The sequence below is a fragment of the Salmo salar genome, chromosome ssa13 (genome assembly GCF_905237065.1).
Source record: "Salmo salar chromosome ssa13, Ssal_v3.1, whole genome shotgun sequence".
NCBI lineage: Eukaryota > Metazoa > Chordata > Actinopteri > Salmoniformes > Salmonidae > Salmo > Salmo salar.
In genome coordinates this window covers 12,194,574-12,212,327 of record NC_059454.1, presented here as the reverse complement: position 1 = coordinate 12,212,327, position 17,754 = coordinate 12,194,574, and the positions used below count along the sequence as shown (strand labels likewise).

The window sequence follows — 17,754 nt, the reverse complement described above, 5'->3', positions numbered from 1 at the left end:
GTTTGATGTGTTTGGGTAGAACAGGACGTGGTCAGTAGGTTTGATGTGTTTGGGTAGAACAGGACGTGGTCAGTAGGTTTGATGTGTTTGGGTAGAACAGGACGTGGTCAGTAGGTTTGATGTGTTTGGGTAGAACAGGACGTGGTCAGTAGGTTTGATGTGTTTGGGTAGAACAGGACGTGGTCAGTAGGTTTGATGTGTTTGGGTAGAACAGGACGTGGTCAGTAGGTTTGATGTGTTTGGGTAGAACAGGACGTGGTCAGTAGGTTTGATGTGTTTGGGTAGAACAGGACGTGGTCAGTAGGTTTGATGTGTTTGGGTAGAACAGGACGTGGTCAGTAGGTTTGATGTGTTTGGGTAGAACAGGACGTGGTCAGTAGGTTTGATGTGTTTGGGTAGAACAGGACGTGGTCAGTAGGTTTGATGTGTTTGGGTAGAACAGGACGTGGTCAGTAGGTTTGATGTGTTTGGGTAGAACAGGACGTGGTCAGTAGGTTTGATGTGTTTGGCTAGAACAGGACGTGGTCAGTAGGTTTGATGTGTTTGGGTAGAACAGGACGTGGTCAGTAGGTTTGATGTGTTTGGGTAGAACAGGACGTGGTCAGTAGGTTTTAGATGTGTTTGGGTAGAACAGGACGTGGTCAGTAGGTTTTATGTGATGTGTTTGGGTAGAACAGGACGTGGTCAGTAGGTTTTATGTGATGTGTTTGGGTAGAACAGGACGTGGTCAGTAGGTTTTATGTGATGTGTTTGGGTAGAAATCAGATTATTTTTGGAATAGTTTACCCTTACCGACACATGAGAAATTTCAAGCTGTTGGATTTGATCCAGTATAGACACAGGTCTGATGTTGAAAAAAACAACTGTTTCAACTAAATGACTGTCAAATTCAGACTTTACAAGCCAACAAATACAACCAAATGGCCGTGTACCCATCCCCAACTCTCACCCTGTAGGCCTTGTACCCAACCCCAACTCTCACCCTGTAGGCCTTGTACCCAACCCCAACTCTCACCCTGTAGGCCTTGTACCCAACCCCAACTCTCACCCTGTAGGCCTTGTACCCAACCCCAACTCTCACCCTGTAGGGTTATGCTGGTGTTTACTTTCTACACAGTTATCACTGATTGTTTGGATTAATTATTAACTCACATATGCTAACGTACTCAATTGCATTCCTGAAGTTTGAGTCATGTACTTAACGAGCATAAAGGTGAACTCATATCTACAGGTGAGATGTGTAGTTTATCAGCCAACCGTTGAACAAAATGAGGAGAGACTGATCAACTGTCTGAAGACAGTGAGCGTGATGGTGACCCCCGGTGGCCCAGCCCAGATGTAACTGTGATATTATGACACTGACCCCCAAAGGGACACACCAAGACAGTCACAGATTATTAGTCTGGGTCCTGGGGCATTAGCGCCATAGTATTGACTATTTACGCCTGCTTTACGCTTGCTAGCTGCTGTATTGAGACTGAAAGCCTTGCTAGCTGCTGTATTGAGACTGAAAGCCTTGCTAGCTGCTGTATTGAGACTGAAAGCCTTGCTCGCTGCTGTATTGAGACTGAAAGCCTTGCTAGCTGCTGTATTGAGACTGAAAGCCTTGCTAGCTGCTGTATTGAGACTGAAAGCCTTGCTCGCTGCTGTATTGAGACTGAAAGCCTTGCTAGCTGCTGTATTGAGACTGAAAGCCTTGCTCGCTGCTGTATTGAGACTGAAAGCCTTGCTAGCTGCTGTATTGAGACTGAAAGCCTTGCTCGCTGCTGTATTGAGACTGAAAGCCTTGCTCGCTGCTGTATTGAGACTGAAAGCCTTGCTCGCTGCTGTATTGAGACTGAAAGCCTTGCTAGCTGCTGTATTGAGACTGAAAGCCTTGCTAGCTGCTGTATTGAGACTGAAAGCCTTGCTCGCTGCTGTATTGAGACTGAAAGTCTTGCTCGCTGCTGTATTGAGACTGAAAGCCTTGCTAGCTGCTGTATTGAGACTGAAAGCCTTGCTAGCTGCTGTATTGAGACTGAAAGCCTTGCTAGCTGCTGTATTGAGACTGAAAGCCTTGCTAGCTGCTGTATTGAGACTGAAAGCCTTGCTAGCTGCTGTATTGAGACTGAAAGCCTTGCTAGCTGCTGTATTGAGACTGAAAGCCTTGCTCGCTGCTGTATTGAGACTGAAAGCCTTGCTATCTGCTGTATTGAGACTGAAAGCCTTGCTAGCTGCAATTAGGGTAAGTGCCTTGCTCAAGGGCACATGGACAGATTTCACCTGGTCAGCTCTGGAATTCGAACTAGCAACCTTTCGGTTACTGGCCCAACCTCTTAACTGCTAGACTACCACCCAGTTTTCACACCCCTTTTTCCACATTTTGTTGCTACAGCCTGAATGTATTAAATGTTGTTTTGTCACTGGCCTACACACAATACCCCAAAATGAAAAGCTGAAATGTCTTTAGTCAATAAGTATTCAACCCCTTTGTTATGGCAAGCCTAAATAGGTTCAAGAGTAAACATTTGCTTAACCAATCACATAAATTGCAATAATGTTGTTTAAGATGATTTTTGAATGACTACCTCATCTCTATAACCCGCACACACAATTATCTGGAAGGTCCTTCAGTTGAGCAGTGATTTTCAAACAGATTCAACCACAAAGACTCGGAAGGTTTTCCAATGCCTCGCAAAGAAGGGCACCGATTTGGTAGATGGGTCAAAATCAAATATCCCTTTGAGCATGGTGAAGTTATTAATTACACTTTGGATGGTGTATCAATACACCCAGTCACTACAAAGATACAGCCGTCCTTCCTGACTCAGTTGCTATGAGCCAAAGGTGACTTTAAAACAGTCACAGAGTTTAATGGCTGTGATAGGAGAAAACTGAGGATGGATCAACAACATTGTAGTTACTCCACAATACTAACCTAATTGACAGAGTGAAAAGAAGAGAGCCTGTACATATTTAAACATATTCCAAAACAACATGCATCCTGTTTGCAACAAGGCACTAAAGTAAAACTGCAAAAAATGTGGCAAAGCAATTCACTTTTTGTCCTGAATACAAAGTGTTATGTTTGGGGCAAATCCAACATGACATAACACTGAGTACCACACTAGATATTTTCAAGCATAGTTGTGGATGCATCATGTGTATGCTTGTCATCGTTAAGGACTGGTGAGTTTTTCAGGATAAAGATTAAACGGAATGGAGTTAAGCACAGGCAAAATCCTAGTGGAAAACCTGGTTCAGTCTGCTTTCCAACAGACACAAAGCCAAATCTACACCAGAGTTGCTTACCAAGAAGACAGTGAATGTTCCTAAGTGGCCAAGTTAGATTTTCAAGCAGATTTAAGTTGAAACTATTGCAAAACCTGAAAAATGGTTGTCTAGCAATGATCAACAACCAATTTGACAGAGCTTGAATAATTTTTAAAAAATAATAATGGGAGAATGTTGCACAATCCAGGTGTGGAAAGCTCTTAGAGAATTACCCAGAAAGACTCAGAGCTGTAATCGCTGCCAAAGGTGATTCTAACATGTATTGACTCAAGGGTGTGAATACTTCTCTCATCAAGACATGTTAGTGTTTTTATTTTACATACATTTTTTACAAATATTAATTTTACTTCCACTTTGACACAGTATTTTGTGTAAATCTTTGACCCCCAAAAATTACAATGAAATCCATTTTAATCCCACTTCGTAACACAACAAAATGTGGGAAAAGTCAAAGGAGTGTGAATATTTATGAAGGCCCTGCAGGCTTCTATGTTTACATCGTACAGATTAGCTGAGTTTGGATTAACATATCAGTGTGTTTTTGTGAATATGTAAACCTAATATTTGGTATGCATACAGTTGTAATGTCCGGACAGTAAGGAGGCAATGAACTTATGTTTCAGGAGAACTGAAATGGGATATCCTCTACACTTGATCCTTTGTTTTTCTGGTTGAGGGGAGGGGTATCTGTCAACCTCAGGGCTGGAATCCTTATCGACAGCCTGCCTGCACCCTATCCCAGAACACACACACACACACGGAATTGCTGATGATGCTTAGGTCCAAAGAGTTTATCCACAACACCTGAGCAAATTGCACAGTGTGTACATACACTACAACACACCATGGGATATGAGAACATGTCATTCATTCTGGAACATGCATACACTACAACACACCATGGGATATGAGAACATGTCATTCATTCTAGAATATGCATACACTACAACACACCGTGGGATATGAGAACATGTCGACCAGTTCTTATAGCCTTTAGCCGTACCTTTATCCTACTCCTCCTCTGTTCCTCTGGTGATATAGAGGTTAACCCAGGCCCTGTAGCCCCCAGTTCCACTCCTATTCCCCAGGCGCTATCATTTGTTGACTTCTGTAACCGTAAAAGCCTTGGTTTCTTACATGTTAACATCAGAAGCCTTCTCCCTAAGTTTGTTTTATTCATTGCTTTAGCACACTCCGCCAACCCTGATGTCCTAGCTGTGTCTGAATCCTGGCTTAGGAAGGCCACCAAAAATTCTGAAATTTCCATCCCCAACATTTCCCACCAAGATAGAACTGCCAAAGGGGGTGGAGTTCCAATCTACTGCAGAGAATGCGTGCAGAGTTCTGTCATGCTAGCCAGGTCTTTGCCCAAACAGTTCAAGCTTCTACTTTTAAAAATCCACCTTTCCAGAAATGTGTCTCACTGTTGCCGCTTGTTACAGACCACCCTCAGCCCTCAGCTGTGCACTGGACACCATGTGTGAATTAATTGCCCCCATTTATCTTCGGAGTTTGTACTGTTAGGTGACAACTGGGATATGCTAAACACCCCGGCCGTCCTACAATCTAAGCTTGATACCCTCAATCGCACACAAATTATCAAGGAATCTACCAGGTACAACCCTAAATCCATAAACACGGGCACCCCCATAGATATCATCCTGCCCTCTAAATACACCTCTGCTGTCTTCAACCAGGATCTCAGCGATCATTGCCTGTGTCCGTAATGGGTCTGCGGTCAAACGACCACCCCTCATCACTGTCAAACGCTCCCTAAAACACTTCAGCGAGAAGGGCTTTCTAATTGACCTGGCCCGGGTATCCTGGAAGGATTTTGACCTCATTCCGTTATTCTTTGGTTATTGGTTATTCTTTAAAAGTGCTTTCCTCACCATCTTAAATAAGCATGCCCCATTCCAGAAATGTAGAACTAAGAACAGATACAGCCCTTGGTTCACTCAATACTTAACTGCCCTTGACCAGCACAAAAACATCCTGTGGCGTACTGCATTAGCATCGAATAGCCCCCGCAATATGCAACTTTTCAGGGAAGTTAGGAACCAATATACACAGGCAGTTAGGAAAGCAAAGGCTAGCTTTTTCAAACAGAAATTTGCATCTTGTAGCATAAACTCAAAGTTCTGGGACACTAAAGTTCATGGAGAATAAGAGCACCTCCTCCCAGCTGCCCACTGCACTGAGGCTAGGAAACTGTCACCACCAATAAATCTATGATAATCGAATTTCAATAGGCATTTTTCTACGGCTGGCCATGCTTTCCACCTGGCTACCCCTACCCCGGTCAACAGCTCCACAGCAACTTGCCCAAGCCTCCCCCATTTCTCCTTCACCCAAATCCAGATAGCTGATGTTCTGAAAGAGCTGCAAAATCTGGACCCCTACAAATCAGATGGGCTAGACAATCTGGACCCTCTCTTTCTAAAATTATCCGCCGCAATTGTTGCAACCCCTATTACCAGTCTGTTCAACCTCTTTTTCGTATCGTCTGAGATCCCTAAAGATTGGAAAGCTGCCGCGATCATCCCCCTCTTCAAAGGGGGAGACACTCTTGACCAAAACTGTTACAGACCTATATCTAGCATACCCTGCCTTTCTAAAGTCTTCGAAAGCCAAGAAAACAAACAGATCACCGACCATTTCGAATCCCACCGTACCTACTCCGCTATGCAATCTGGTTTCCAAGCTGGTCATGGGTGCACCTCAGCCACGCTCAAGGTCCTAAACCATATCATAACCGCCATTGATAAAAGACAATACTGTGCAGCCATCTTCATCGACCTGACCAGGGCTTTCGACTCTTGTCAATCACCGCATTCTCATCGGGCAGACTCAATAGCCTTGGTCTCTCAAATGACTGCCTAGCCTGGTTCACCAACTACTTCTCTGATAGAGTTCAGTGTGTCAAATCGGAGGATCTCCAATCCAAAATTAAATCTAGATTCGACTTCCTATTTTGCAACAAAGCATCCTTCACTCATGCTGCCAAACATACCCTCGTAAAGCTGACTATCCCACCGATCCTTGACTTCGGCGGTGTAATTTACAAAATAGCCTCCTACACTCTACTCAGCAAATTGGATTTAGTCTTTCACATTGCCATCCGTTTTGTCACCAAAGCCCCATATACTACCCACCACTGTGACCTGTATGCTCTCGTTGGATGGCCCTCGCTTCATATTCGTCACCAAACCCACTGGCTCCAGGTCATCTATAAGTCTTTGCTAGGCAAAGCCCTGTCTTATCTCAGCTCACTGGTCACCATAGCAGCACCCACCCATGGCACGTGCTCCAGCAGGTATATTTCACTGGCCATCCCCAAAGCCAATTCCTCCTTTGGCCGCCTTTCCTTCCAGTTCTCTGCTGCCATTGACTGGAACGAATTGTAAAAATTGCTGAAGCTGAAGACTTATCTCCCTCAGTAACTATAAGTATCAGCTGTCAGAGCAGCTTAACCATCACTGCACCTGTAAATAGCCCACCCAACTATCTCATCCCCGTATTATTTAATATTTTGCTCCTTTGCACCCTAGTATCGCTACTTGCACATTCATCTTCTGCACATCTATCACTCCAGTGTCAATTGCTAAATTGTAATTATTTTGTCACTATGGCCTATTTATTGCCTTACCTCCCTAATCTTACTACATTTGCACACACTGTACATAGCTTTTTCTATTGTGTTATTGACTATACGTTTGTTTATCCCATGTGTAACTCTGTGTCACACTGCTTTGCTTTATCTTGGCCAGGTCGCAGTTGTAAATGAGAACTTGTTCTCAACTGTCCTACCTGGTTAAATAAAGGTGAAATAAAAATGCCATTCATTCTAGAACATACATACACTACAACACACCGTGGGATATGAGAACATGTCATTCATTCTAGAACATACATACACTACAACACACCGTGGGATATGAGAACATGTCATTCATTCTAGAACATACATACACTACAACACACCATGGGATACGAGAACATGTCATTCATTCTAGAACATGCATACACTACAACACACCGTGGGATTTGAGAACATGTCATTCATTCTAGAATATGCATACACTACAACACACCGTGGGATATGAGAACATGTCATTCATTCTAGAACATACATAGCCAGTGGGAGGAAGAAGAGACAGAGAGAGAGCGATAAAGGGGGGGACTGGGGCACAACCCAGGAGGGAATGAACGTTATCATATTAATGTTTGGCATCCGTATGCTGGTGGTTAACCATTAGAGAGCCATGGCCCTGCTTCTCGCTCTTCTTAGACCTTTGATCGAGTCTAGAACCCTGTCCCTGCTCTACGCCATGCTCAGGTGAAAGTCCAGGTATGTCTCAGAGCAGCACAGTTGCCGTGAGTAAGCCTCTGAAGAATTCCGAAAGCCCTACCATGAGAGACCGGAGTCGACGCTAACATTTTCTACACATGAACAATAAGCCCAGGGAAGAGAGGAGAAAGCCCTGTAACAAGGCGAGGTGAGGGGCTCTAAGATAAAGGAACCCTCAGGCTTAGAGCAACACCATCGCTTTTGCATAACTACAGTATATTCTGAGGTAGAATGTCAGTAATGATTTATAGTTCCACCATAATGATCAGTAAGCAGTTACGGTATGCGATTAGATCCTGTATCATGTGATATTGATATGGTTCTGATGCATTGTTCTCTTCCCTCCCCCAGAGGAAGCCGACTACTCTGCGTTTGGTCTGGACTCTCTGGCCCGTCCCAAGAAGACGGTCCTAGCGGCCATGTTGCTACGGCCTGATGCCAACCGGAAGAAGCCCCTTGTGATCATCAGCCTGCCCAGGGACTTCAGGCCCGTCTCGTCCATCATCGATGTGGATATCCTCCCTGAGACACACCGCCGGGTTCGCCTCTACAAGCACGGCCAGGAGAAACCGCTGGGCTTCTACATCCGAGACGGCTCGAGCGTCCGAGTCACGCCCCAGGGCCTGGAGAAGGTTCCTGGGATCTTCATCTCCCGCATGGTGCCTGGGGGCCTGGCTGAGAGCACTGGCCTGCTGGCTGTCAACGACGAGGTTCTGGAGGTCAACGGCATCGAGGTGCAAGGCAAGTCCCTGGACCAGGTGACAGACATGATGATCGCCAACAGCCACAATCTCATTGTGACGGTGAAGCCGGCCAACCAGCGCAACAACATCGTACGGAGTGGTGGGGGCGGGGCAGCGTCCGGGAGCTCAGGGCACTCGTCCGACAGCGGCACCAGTTTCTACGGCTACTCCTCCCCGGGCACTGCCGTGGCGACGACTCCGGCACACATCATCCAGAACTTCCACCCAGAGGAGCTGGAGAGTGATGAGGATGATGAGGACCTGGTGATAGAGGTGGATGGAGAGGCTGTGCCCATCCCACGGACCTCCTCGGCCAGCTGTACCATACCCTTCATTCCCCGCTACGTGCCCCACCTGGACCTCCGCACCACCAACGGAGCCCTGGCCTCCCACAACCGCTCCGGCTCACTGGGCACGCTCAGCACTGCCGACAGGGGCCTGGAGGGAAGGAGCTTAGAGGAGGAAGGCACCGTCATTACACTGTAAACACATACTGTCGTAGTTGCACAGTATTTATGGGAACGCAAACACATAGTCTTATATACACTGAAGCGCACCCTCATGCATACACAAAGAAGGACAACATCCACAGATGCGTGCCATAGTGTCGACTCCGCCCTCCCTATGCTGTCTGACAGGTACAGTGATTACCCGTGGTGTTTTGTGTGGAGGAGGAAAGTGACTGTGCCTTGGAGAAAGGCCTCCAACTTCTCATTGACAACCATAAAAAGCACTCGTTTCTAATTCTGTAGGGGGAGACTGTTTCTATGGTCTTCCACTTGAGGGCAGCAATGAGATGCTACACTGTTGTTTTTTTTCAATTTTGTGAACCATAGGAAAGGACTGATTTTTAATGAACGAATGGAATGAATGAATGAATGAATGAATGAATGAAGGATTGCAGATATCTTTAGGCTCTGACCTTTCCCTAGCTCTTCTACTCTGGTTTGTTTGATAGAGGAGACTACATTTCACAATCTGCTTTTGCCTTGTCGCTTTGCAAACGACAGCAACCACTCCCCTAGGCGATTACAGCTTGTGATTAGGGAACAAAATGAATGTCTTCTATCCTACATGTCACCATACCAACTAACAAAGAGTAGAGGTCTGTAATAATACTCCGATTTTAGTCTGAGGAGAAACAATATATATGGGTCTCTCTTCATGGACCCGGACGTTAACCAATATTCCTGTGTTTTCTCTCCAAGCTTTTAATGTTGATAATCACAAGAAAAACACTAGAAGCAATTATGCGAAGCAACTGAAATTACAAAATCTCTTAAAGGGGCAATCTGTAATGGCTACATCCATTTTTAGACTTTTAAATGTATTTATATATATATATAAGCCTTGTGAGCTTAGTTCTATTGTCGAACCCCATCAGAATCCAAAATATAAGCTTGTTTTACCCTTTTTGTTTGTAGACTAGGTAAATACAAACAAACACTGTATATCCTCAACATGGTTAGAACTATAATTTTGTTATCATGGCTTGTCATTCCTTGTATCTGTAGATCTGTCCATGGGTTTGAGAGTGGTTTCATTTCTCTAAACCCCATCCTTCAGCCTTCTACCAAAATAGTGGCGGGGAGTCAGTTTTGTTGTTTGAACCGCAGATTGCCGCTTTAAATATTTTTCATGCTATTTCTTTTACTGTTTTATTTCAATCTAAAATGGTTTACTGTATGATTTTTATTTTGTTGAAAATAAGTATCTGAATTCACCGTAACGGACCAACACCTCATCTGACAGGTGTGCTGTCATTGCCTGGATGAAGATCTATCTTGTTTTTCATCCAACTTCTCTTGCCTCACCCCACTTCGTGGACATAGTGTGACAGAATGTGATTGTAAATGCGATTCTCTGATTTCTCAGACCATGACGCTTCACTCATCTCAGCATGTTCTCTGTCTCGCTGTCTCTCATCTGTCTGTCCCTCTGTCTCTCATCTGTCTGTCCCTCTGTCTCTCATCTGTCTGTCTGTCTCTATCGCTCATCTGTCTCTGTCTGTCTCTATCGCTCATCTGTCTGTCTCTGTCTGTCTGTCTCTATCGCTCATCTCTCTGTCTCTGTCTGTCTCTATCGCTCATCTGTCTGTCTGGTTTGGGAGGATGTATTTGTAACAGATGACGTCTTTCTTAGTTTTACAACTCTGAGTTCACTTGGATGTGGCCTGAATCATTCACGTTTGAAGAGTGTCCTCACTTCATGTCCAGTATTTATTCACTATTTCATTCACTATATCATATTTTTTGGAGTACCCCTGAATCGATCTTCAACAGAATGTCATACTGGTATAGATGAAGAGTTGGACCGTGACACTGAGTACTACACAGATGTTATGTAACTTAGAGATAGGACACTAATGAACCCAGCGAGGATGGATGGGACTGTTATAAAACCCAGTCTGCAGGAAGAAGTTGGATTGTTTTGTCTTGCCAACGCTCTCACACTTACCGACTCAGTCTCTGTGTTTGAGTAAGGTGGAGTTTGTCTAGCTCTATGCATTCTGACTTGGATCAGGTGAATACTGGTCCGTTCCCACTTGTTCCTGGTCACATGACATCACCTGACGACTGTACCTACCTGTTCAGGAAGGTCAACACCAGCAAGTTCATTAGAATGTCAGTAGTGTAGAGCCAACAGACTTCCTCAAAACACTAGACAGGATAGTGCTGCACTGCAGAACATCCTCATTCCAATAGATTGTAGTTTTATTCTGTGTTTAGTTGCCAGTGTGCTGTTGTGAAGTATAATGGGAATTTAGACTAAGGCTGTACTCAACATGTAAACATTAATAGACGCTAACAGACTACGCTGAGAGCAGATGGTGCATTGATGTCCATTTCTCCAATTGATTTTATTTTTTGCAATACTCTCTGATGGGGAAGCAAAATGTCCTGGGAACAGTTGCCTCACTCACCCCCCTCTCCCCTCCTCAGTCTGACTGCAATGGGTCTTACCTGCAGAAATACCTGATGAGAATCATAAATACTGGATCACCGTAATCACACATGCCATCTACCCAGAGTAGGGTATCATGTGAACTCAACTAGCCCTCTCTATCAGACATGCCATCTACCCAGAGTAGGGTATCATGTGAACTCAACTAGCCCTCCCTATCAGACATGCCATCTACCCAGAGTAGGGTATCATGTGAACTCAACTAGCCCTCTCTATCAGACATGCCATCTACCCAGAGCAGGGTATCAGATGAACTCAACTAGCCCTCTCTATCAGACATGCCATCTACCCAGAGCAGGGTATCAGATGAACTCAACTAGCCCTCTCTATCAGACATGCCATCTACCCAGAGTAGGGTATCATGTGAACTCAACTAGCCCTCTCTATCAGACATGCCATCTACCCAGAGTAGGGTATCATGTGAACTCAACTAGCCCTCCCTATCAGACATACCATCTACCCAGAGCAGGGTATCATGTGAACTCAACTAGCCCTCTCTATCAGACATGCCATCTACCCAGAGTAGGGTATCATGTGAACTCAACTAGCCCTCTCTATCAGGCATGCCATCTACCCAGAGTAGGGTATCATGTGAACTCAACTCCCCCTCCTTTTCATACTGTGAGGTACAGTACTACTCTATTCTCTGTTATGGTACAGGGTGTAGAAGAGTTGATTACTTTCTCCCTCTCATTCCAGACACTTCTGGAACATTCAAGGCACGATGAGTGATGTTTTACAATGGAAAGGTTGTTTTTTAAATCTGTTAATTTATTGTTGTTTTAACTACACAGGACATGGGGATCGTAACCACGACAACTATTTATTTTTTTAATCATGTTTCAGTATATTCCTTTTCAGTGCTAAGTCAGTAAACATTTTAATGTGTTATAACTGATCCACTGTGTTAATTAATGGTTTAATTTCATTTTCTAATCTGTTCTTTCCTTTTTTTAAAGTGATTTTGTTCAATTGCTTTTTTTTCCTGAACAAGCAGCTTCTAGAGGTGTAGATTATGACACTGTTTTTTTTCCGTACTGTGAATTCCTCTATTCCTGGGAGAGACCTGCATGTTTCAGAGAACTCTAAACAGGCTGGGAGAGACCTGCATGTTTCAGAGAACTCTAAACAGGCTGGGAGAGACCTGCATGTTTCAGAGAACTCTAAACAGGCTGGGAGAGACCTGCATGTTTCAGAGAACTCTAAACAGGCTGGGAGAGACCTGCATGTTTCAGAGAACTCTAAACAGGCTGGGAGAGACCTGCATGTTTCAGAGAACTCTAAACAGGCTGGGAGAGACCTGCATGTTTCAGAGAACTCTAAACAGGCTGGGAGAGACCTGCATGTTTCAGAGAACTCTAAACAGGCTGGGAGAGACCTGCATGTTTCAGAGAACTCTAAACAGGCTGGGAGAGACCTGTATGTTTCAGAGAACTCTAAACAGGCTGGGAGAGACCTGCATGTTTCAGAGAACTCTAAACAGGCTTCAGAATTTGGTTTGTGTCTGTTCCTTTTTTTTAAAATAATGAGCAATGATTTTATGCTTGTCAGATAAATCAAGGTATAGATTTGTACTGAAAATTGTCAGTATTTTCTTATTGATAGTATATGATGTACATTTTTAGCACATTTTAATGAAAAGTAATAAAGAAATGTATGAATTTAGATGCACTTGTATAATTGTTGATTCCATGAGCTGGAAATATATTCAATGATTGCCACATTTTTGTTTAATGAATAGAAAATACAAAAACATGCATTTAAATAACTTGACACATTTTTCAACAACCAAAATGTACAAGTTCATATCAGTCAGAGGATGATGGGGCTGATGTTACAGAACCCAGTCACACAGGATGGATGACAGTTATAGAACCCAGTCACACAGGATGGATGACAGTTATAGAACCCAGTCACACGGGATGGATGACACTGTTATAGAACCCAGTCACACGGGATGGATGACACTGTTATAGAACCCAGTCACACAGGATGGATGACAGTTATAGAACCCAGTCACACGGGATGGATGACACTGTTATAGAACCCAGTCACACGGGATGGATGACACTGTTATAGAACCCAGTCACACGGGATGGATGACACTGTTATAGAACCCAGTCACACGGGATGGATGACACTGTTATAGAACCCAGTCACACGGGATGGATGACACTGTTATAGAACCCAGTCACACGGGACGGATGACACTGTTATAGAACCCAGTCACACGGGACGGATGACACTGTTATAGAACCCAGTCACACGGGATGGATGACACTGTTATAGAACCCAGTCACACGGGATGGATGACACTGTTATAGAACCCAGTCACACGGGATGGATGACACTGTTATAGAACCCAGTCACACGGGACGGATGACACTGTTATAGAACCCAGTCACACGGGACGGATGACACTGTTATAGAACCCAGTCACACGGGATGGATGACACTGTTATAGAACCCAGTCACACGGGATGGATGACACTGTTATAGAACCCAGTCACACGGGATGGATGACACTGTTACAGAACCCAGTCACACGGGATGGATGACACTGTTACAGAACCCAGTCACACGGGATGGATGACACTGTTATAGAACCCAGTCACACGGGATGGATGACACTGTTATAGAACCCAGTCACACAGGATGGATGACACTTATAGAACCCAGTCACACAGGATGGATGACACTGTTATAGAACCTAGTCTGCAGGAAGAAGTTACTCTTTTGCATTTACATTTTAGTAATTTAGCAGACAGTAATCCAGAGTGATTTACAGTTAGTGTATTCATATTAAGATAGCTAGGTGGGACAACCCCATATCACAATTATAGTAAGTACATCGTTCCTCAATAAGTAGCTATCAGCAAAGTCAGTGCTAGTAGGGGGGAAAAGTCAAGTGTGAGTGTTTAGATCAGGAAAGGCTCTGTTTTTTTTTGTGTGTGTGTGTGGGGGGGGGGGGGTGCTGTGGGATTATTTAAGATACTCTTTAAAGAGGTAGGGTTTCAGATGTTTTTGGGAAAATGTGCAGGGTATCTGTCCTAGCTTCAGGGGGAAGCTGGTTCCACCAATGTCAGGACAGAGAAGAGCTTTGACTGGGCCGAGCGGGAGCTGCCCTCCTGTAAGGGTCGGAGGGCCAACAGACCAGAAGTGGCAGAACGGAGTACTCAGGTTGGGGGGAGCCCAGCCAACAGTGAGTTGCGGTAGTCCAGACGGGAGATGACAAGTGCCTGGATTAGGACCTGCACCGTTTCCTGTGTGAGGTAGGGTCGTACTCTACGGATGTTGTAGAGCAATGACCTGAAGGAGCGAATCACTGCTTTGATGTTTTCTGAGAACTAACGGGTGTTGTCCAGGGTCACACCAAGGTTCTTTACACTCTGGGAGGAGGACACTATGGGGTTGTCAACCGTGATGAAGAGGTCCAACCATGATTGAGTGGTCTTTTGTCTTGCCAACGCTCTCACACATACCGACCCAGTCTCTGTGTTTGAGTAAGGTGTGGTTTGTCTAGCTCTATGCATTATGACTTGGATCAGGTGAATACAGGTCCGTTCCTGGTCATAGAATATGTAATAACAATATAAGCCATTTAGCAGACGCTTTCATTCAAAGCAATCCCGGGAAGCAAACCCAATACCTTGGTGTTACAAGCACCATGCTCTTCCAACTGAGCTACGAAGGGCCACATGTACTGACCCCTGATGACTACAACTGTTGTAGTTCAGGAAGGTCAACACCAGCAAGGTGATTTAGAATGTCAGTATTGTAGAGCCAACAGACTTCCCTAAAACACTAGACAGGATAGTGCTGCACTGCAGAACATCCTCATTCCAATAGATTGTAGTTTTATTCTGTGTTTAGTTGCCAGTGTGCTGTTGTGAAGTATAATGGGAATTTAGACTAAGGCTGTACTCAACATGTAAACATTAATAGACGCTAACAGACTACACTGAGAGCAGATGGTGCATTGATGTCCATTTCTCCAATTGATTTTGTTTTTTGCAATACTCTCTGATGGGGAAGCAAAATGTCCTGGGAACAGTTGCCTCACTCACCCCCCTCTCCCCTCCTCAGTCTGACTGCAATGGGTCTTACCTGCAGAAATACCTGATGAGAATCATAAATACTGGATCACCGTAATCACACATGCCATCTACCCAGAGCAGGGTATCATGTGAACTCAACTAGCCCTCTCTATCAGACATGCCATCTACCCAGAGTAGGGTATCATGTGAACTCAACTAGCCCTCTATCAGACATGCCATCTACCCAGAGTAGGGTATCAGGTGAACTCAACTAGCCCTCCCTATCAGACATGCCATCTACCCAGAGTAGGGTATCATGTGAACTCAACTAGCCCTCCCTATCAGACATGCCATCTACCCAGAGCAGGGTATCATGTGAACTCAACTAGCCCTCCCTATCAGACATGCCATCTACCCAGAGCAGGGTATCATGTGAACTCAACTAGCCCTCTCTATCAGACATGCCATCTACCCAGAGTAGGGTATCATGTGAACTCAACTAGCCCTCTCTATCAGACATGCCATCTACCCAGAGCAGGGTATCATGTGAACTCAACTAGCCCTCTCTATCAGACATGCCATCTACCCAGAGCAGGGTATCATGTGAACTCAACTAGCCCTCTCTATCAGGCATGCCATCTACCCAGAGTAGGGTATCATGTGAACTCAACTAGCCCTCTATCAGACATGCCATCTACCCAGAGCAGGGTATCATGTGAACTCAACTCCCCCTCCTTTTCATACTGTGAGGTACAGTACTACTCTATTCTCTGTTATGGTACAGGGTGTAGAAGAGTTGATTACTTTCTCCCTCTCATTCCAGACACTTCTAGAACATTCAAGGCACGATGAGTGATGTTTTGAATGGGAAGATTGTTTTGAAATCTGTAAATACATTGTTGTTTTAACTACACAGGACATGGGGATCGTAACCACGACAACTATTTATTTTTTAATCATGTTTCAGTATATTCCTTTTCAGTGCTAAGTCAGTAAACATTTTAATGTGTTATAACTGATCCAATGTGTTGATTCATGGTTGAAGTTCATTATGTCATCTAGTCCTGGTAGCTACATCTTCTTGACCTTTGAAGGTGATTTGATAAAAATAAAAATAATTCTGTACAAGCAGCTTCTAGGGGTGTAGATTGTGACTCACCATCAAATGTTATTGGTCACATACACACATGGTTAGCAGATGTTAGTGCGAGTGTAGCGAAATGCTTGTGCTTCTAGTTCCGACAGTGCAGCAATATCTAAAATGTAATCTAACAATTCCACAACAACTACCTAATACACACAAATCTAAGTAAATTAATGGCATAAGAATATATACATATAAATATATGGATGAGCAATGACAGAGTGGCATAGGCAAGATGCAATAGGTGGTATAAAATACAGTATGACATACTGTTTCCTCTATTCCTGGGAGAGACCTGCATGTGTTAGAGAATACACTAAACAGGATGGGAGAGACCTGCATGTGTTAGAGAATACACTAAACAGGCTGGGAGAGACCTGCATGTGTTAGAGAATACACTAAACAGGCTGGGAGAGACCTGCATGTGTTAGAGAATACACTAAACAGGATGGGAGAGACCTGCATGTGTTAGAGAATACATTAAACAGGATGGGAGAGACCTGCATGTGTTAGAGAATACACTAAACAGGCTGGGAGAGACCTGCATGTGTTAGAGAATACACTAAACAGGATGGGAGAGACCTGCATGTGTTAGAGAATACACTAAACAGGATGGGAGAGACCTGCATGTGTTAGAGAATACACTAAACAGGATGGGAGAGACCTGCATGTGTTAGAGAATACACTAAACAGGCTGGGAGAGACCTGCATGTGTTAGAGAATACACTAAACAGGATGGGAGAGACCTGCATGTGTTAGAGAATACACTAAACAGGATGGGAGAGACCTGCATGTGTTAGAGAATACACTAAACAGGCTTGGGAACATAATTGCTAGTATGTGTCTGGTGGTGTCTATTATCCCCACCTGGTGAATAAATCGTGTTTTTATTTCAGTGCGAGCGTTCATGCAATTTTTTAAATGGTATGCATGATTATGTTTCTTTGAACCCCAAAAAAAGAAAAATAATAATCTAAAAACTAGCTTGATAACCCGAGATATCTCTTAGCCATCTGCTGCCTTCAGAAGAATCAAAATCAATTTAAAAAAAGTTGAGTTACGTCTAGGGTAAATACTTTATGTAAGAAATGTGTATGATGAAACTTTGATTATCAGCATGAGTGGCGCAGCGGTCTGAGGCACTGCATATCAGTGCAAGAGGCGTCACTACAGTCCCTGGTTCGAATCCAGCATGAATCACATTCGGCCGTGATTGTGAGTCCCATAGTGCAGCGCACAATT

General features: G+C 44.2%; 1 protein-coding gene across 2 annotated transcripts in view; it reads left to right on the top strand.

Moving 5' to 3' along the window:
• LOC106566451 (partitioning defective 6 homolog beta-like) overlaps nt 1–12,996 on the top strand; it is a 32,863-nt gene extending 19,867 nt beyond the window's left edge. For both annotated transcript variants that reach the window (XM_045692939.1, XM_014134505.2), the window contains one exon: nt 7,976–12,996. In XM_045692939.1, the coding sequence (XP_045548895.1) occupies nt 7,976–8,853 (878 nt within the window). In that variant the 3' untranslated portion in view covers nt 8,854–12,996. The remainder of the gene's footprint in view (nt 1–7,975) is intronic.
• Nucleotides 12,997–17,754: the final 4,758 nt, after the last annotated feature.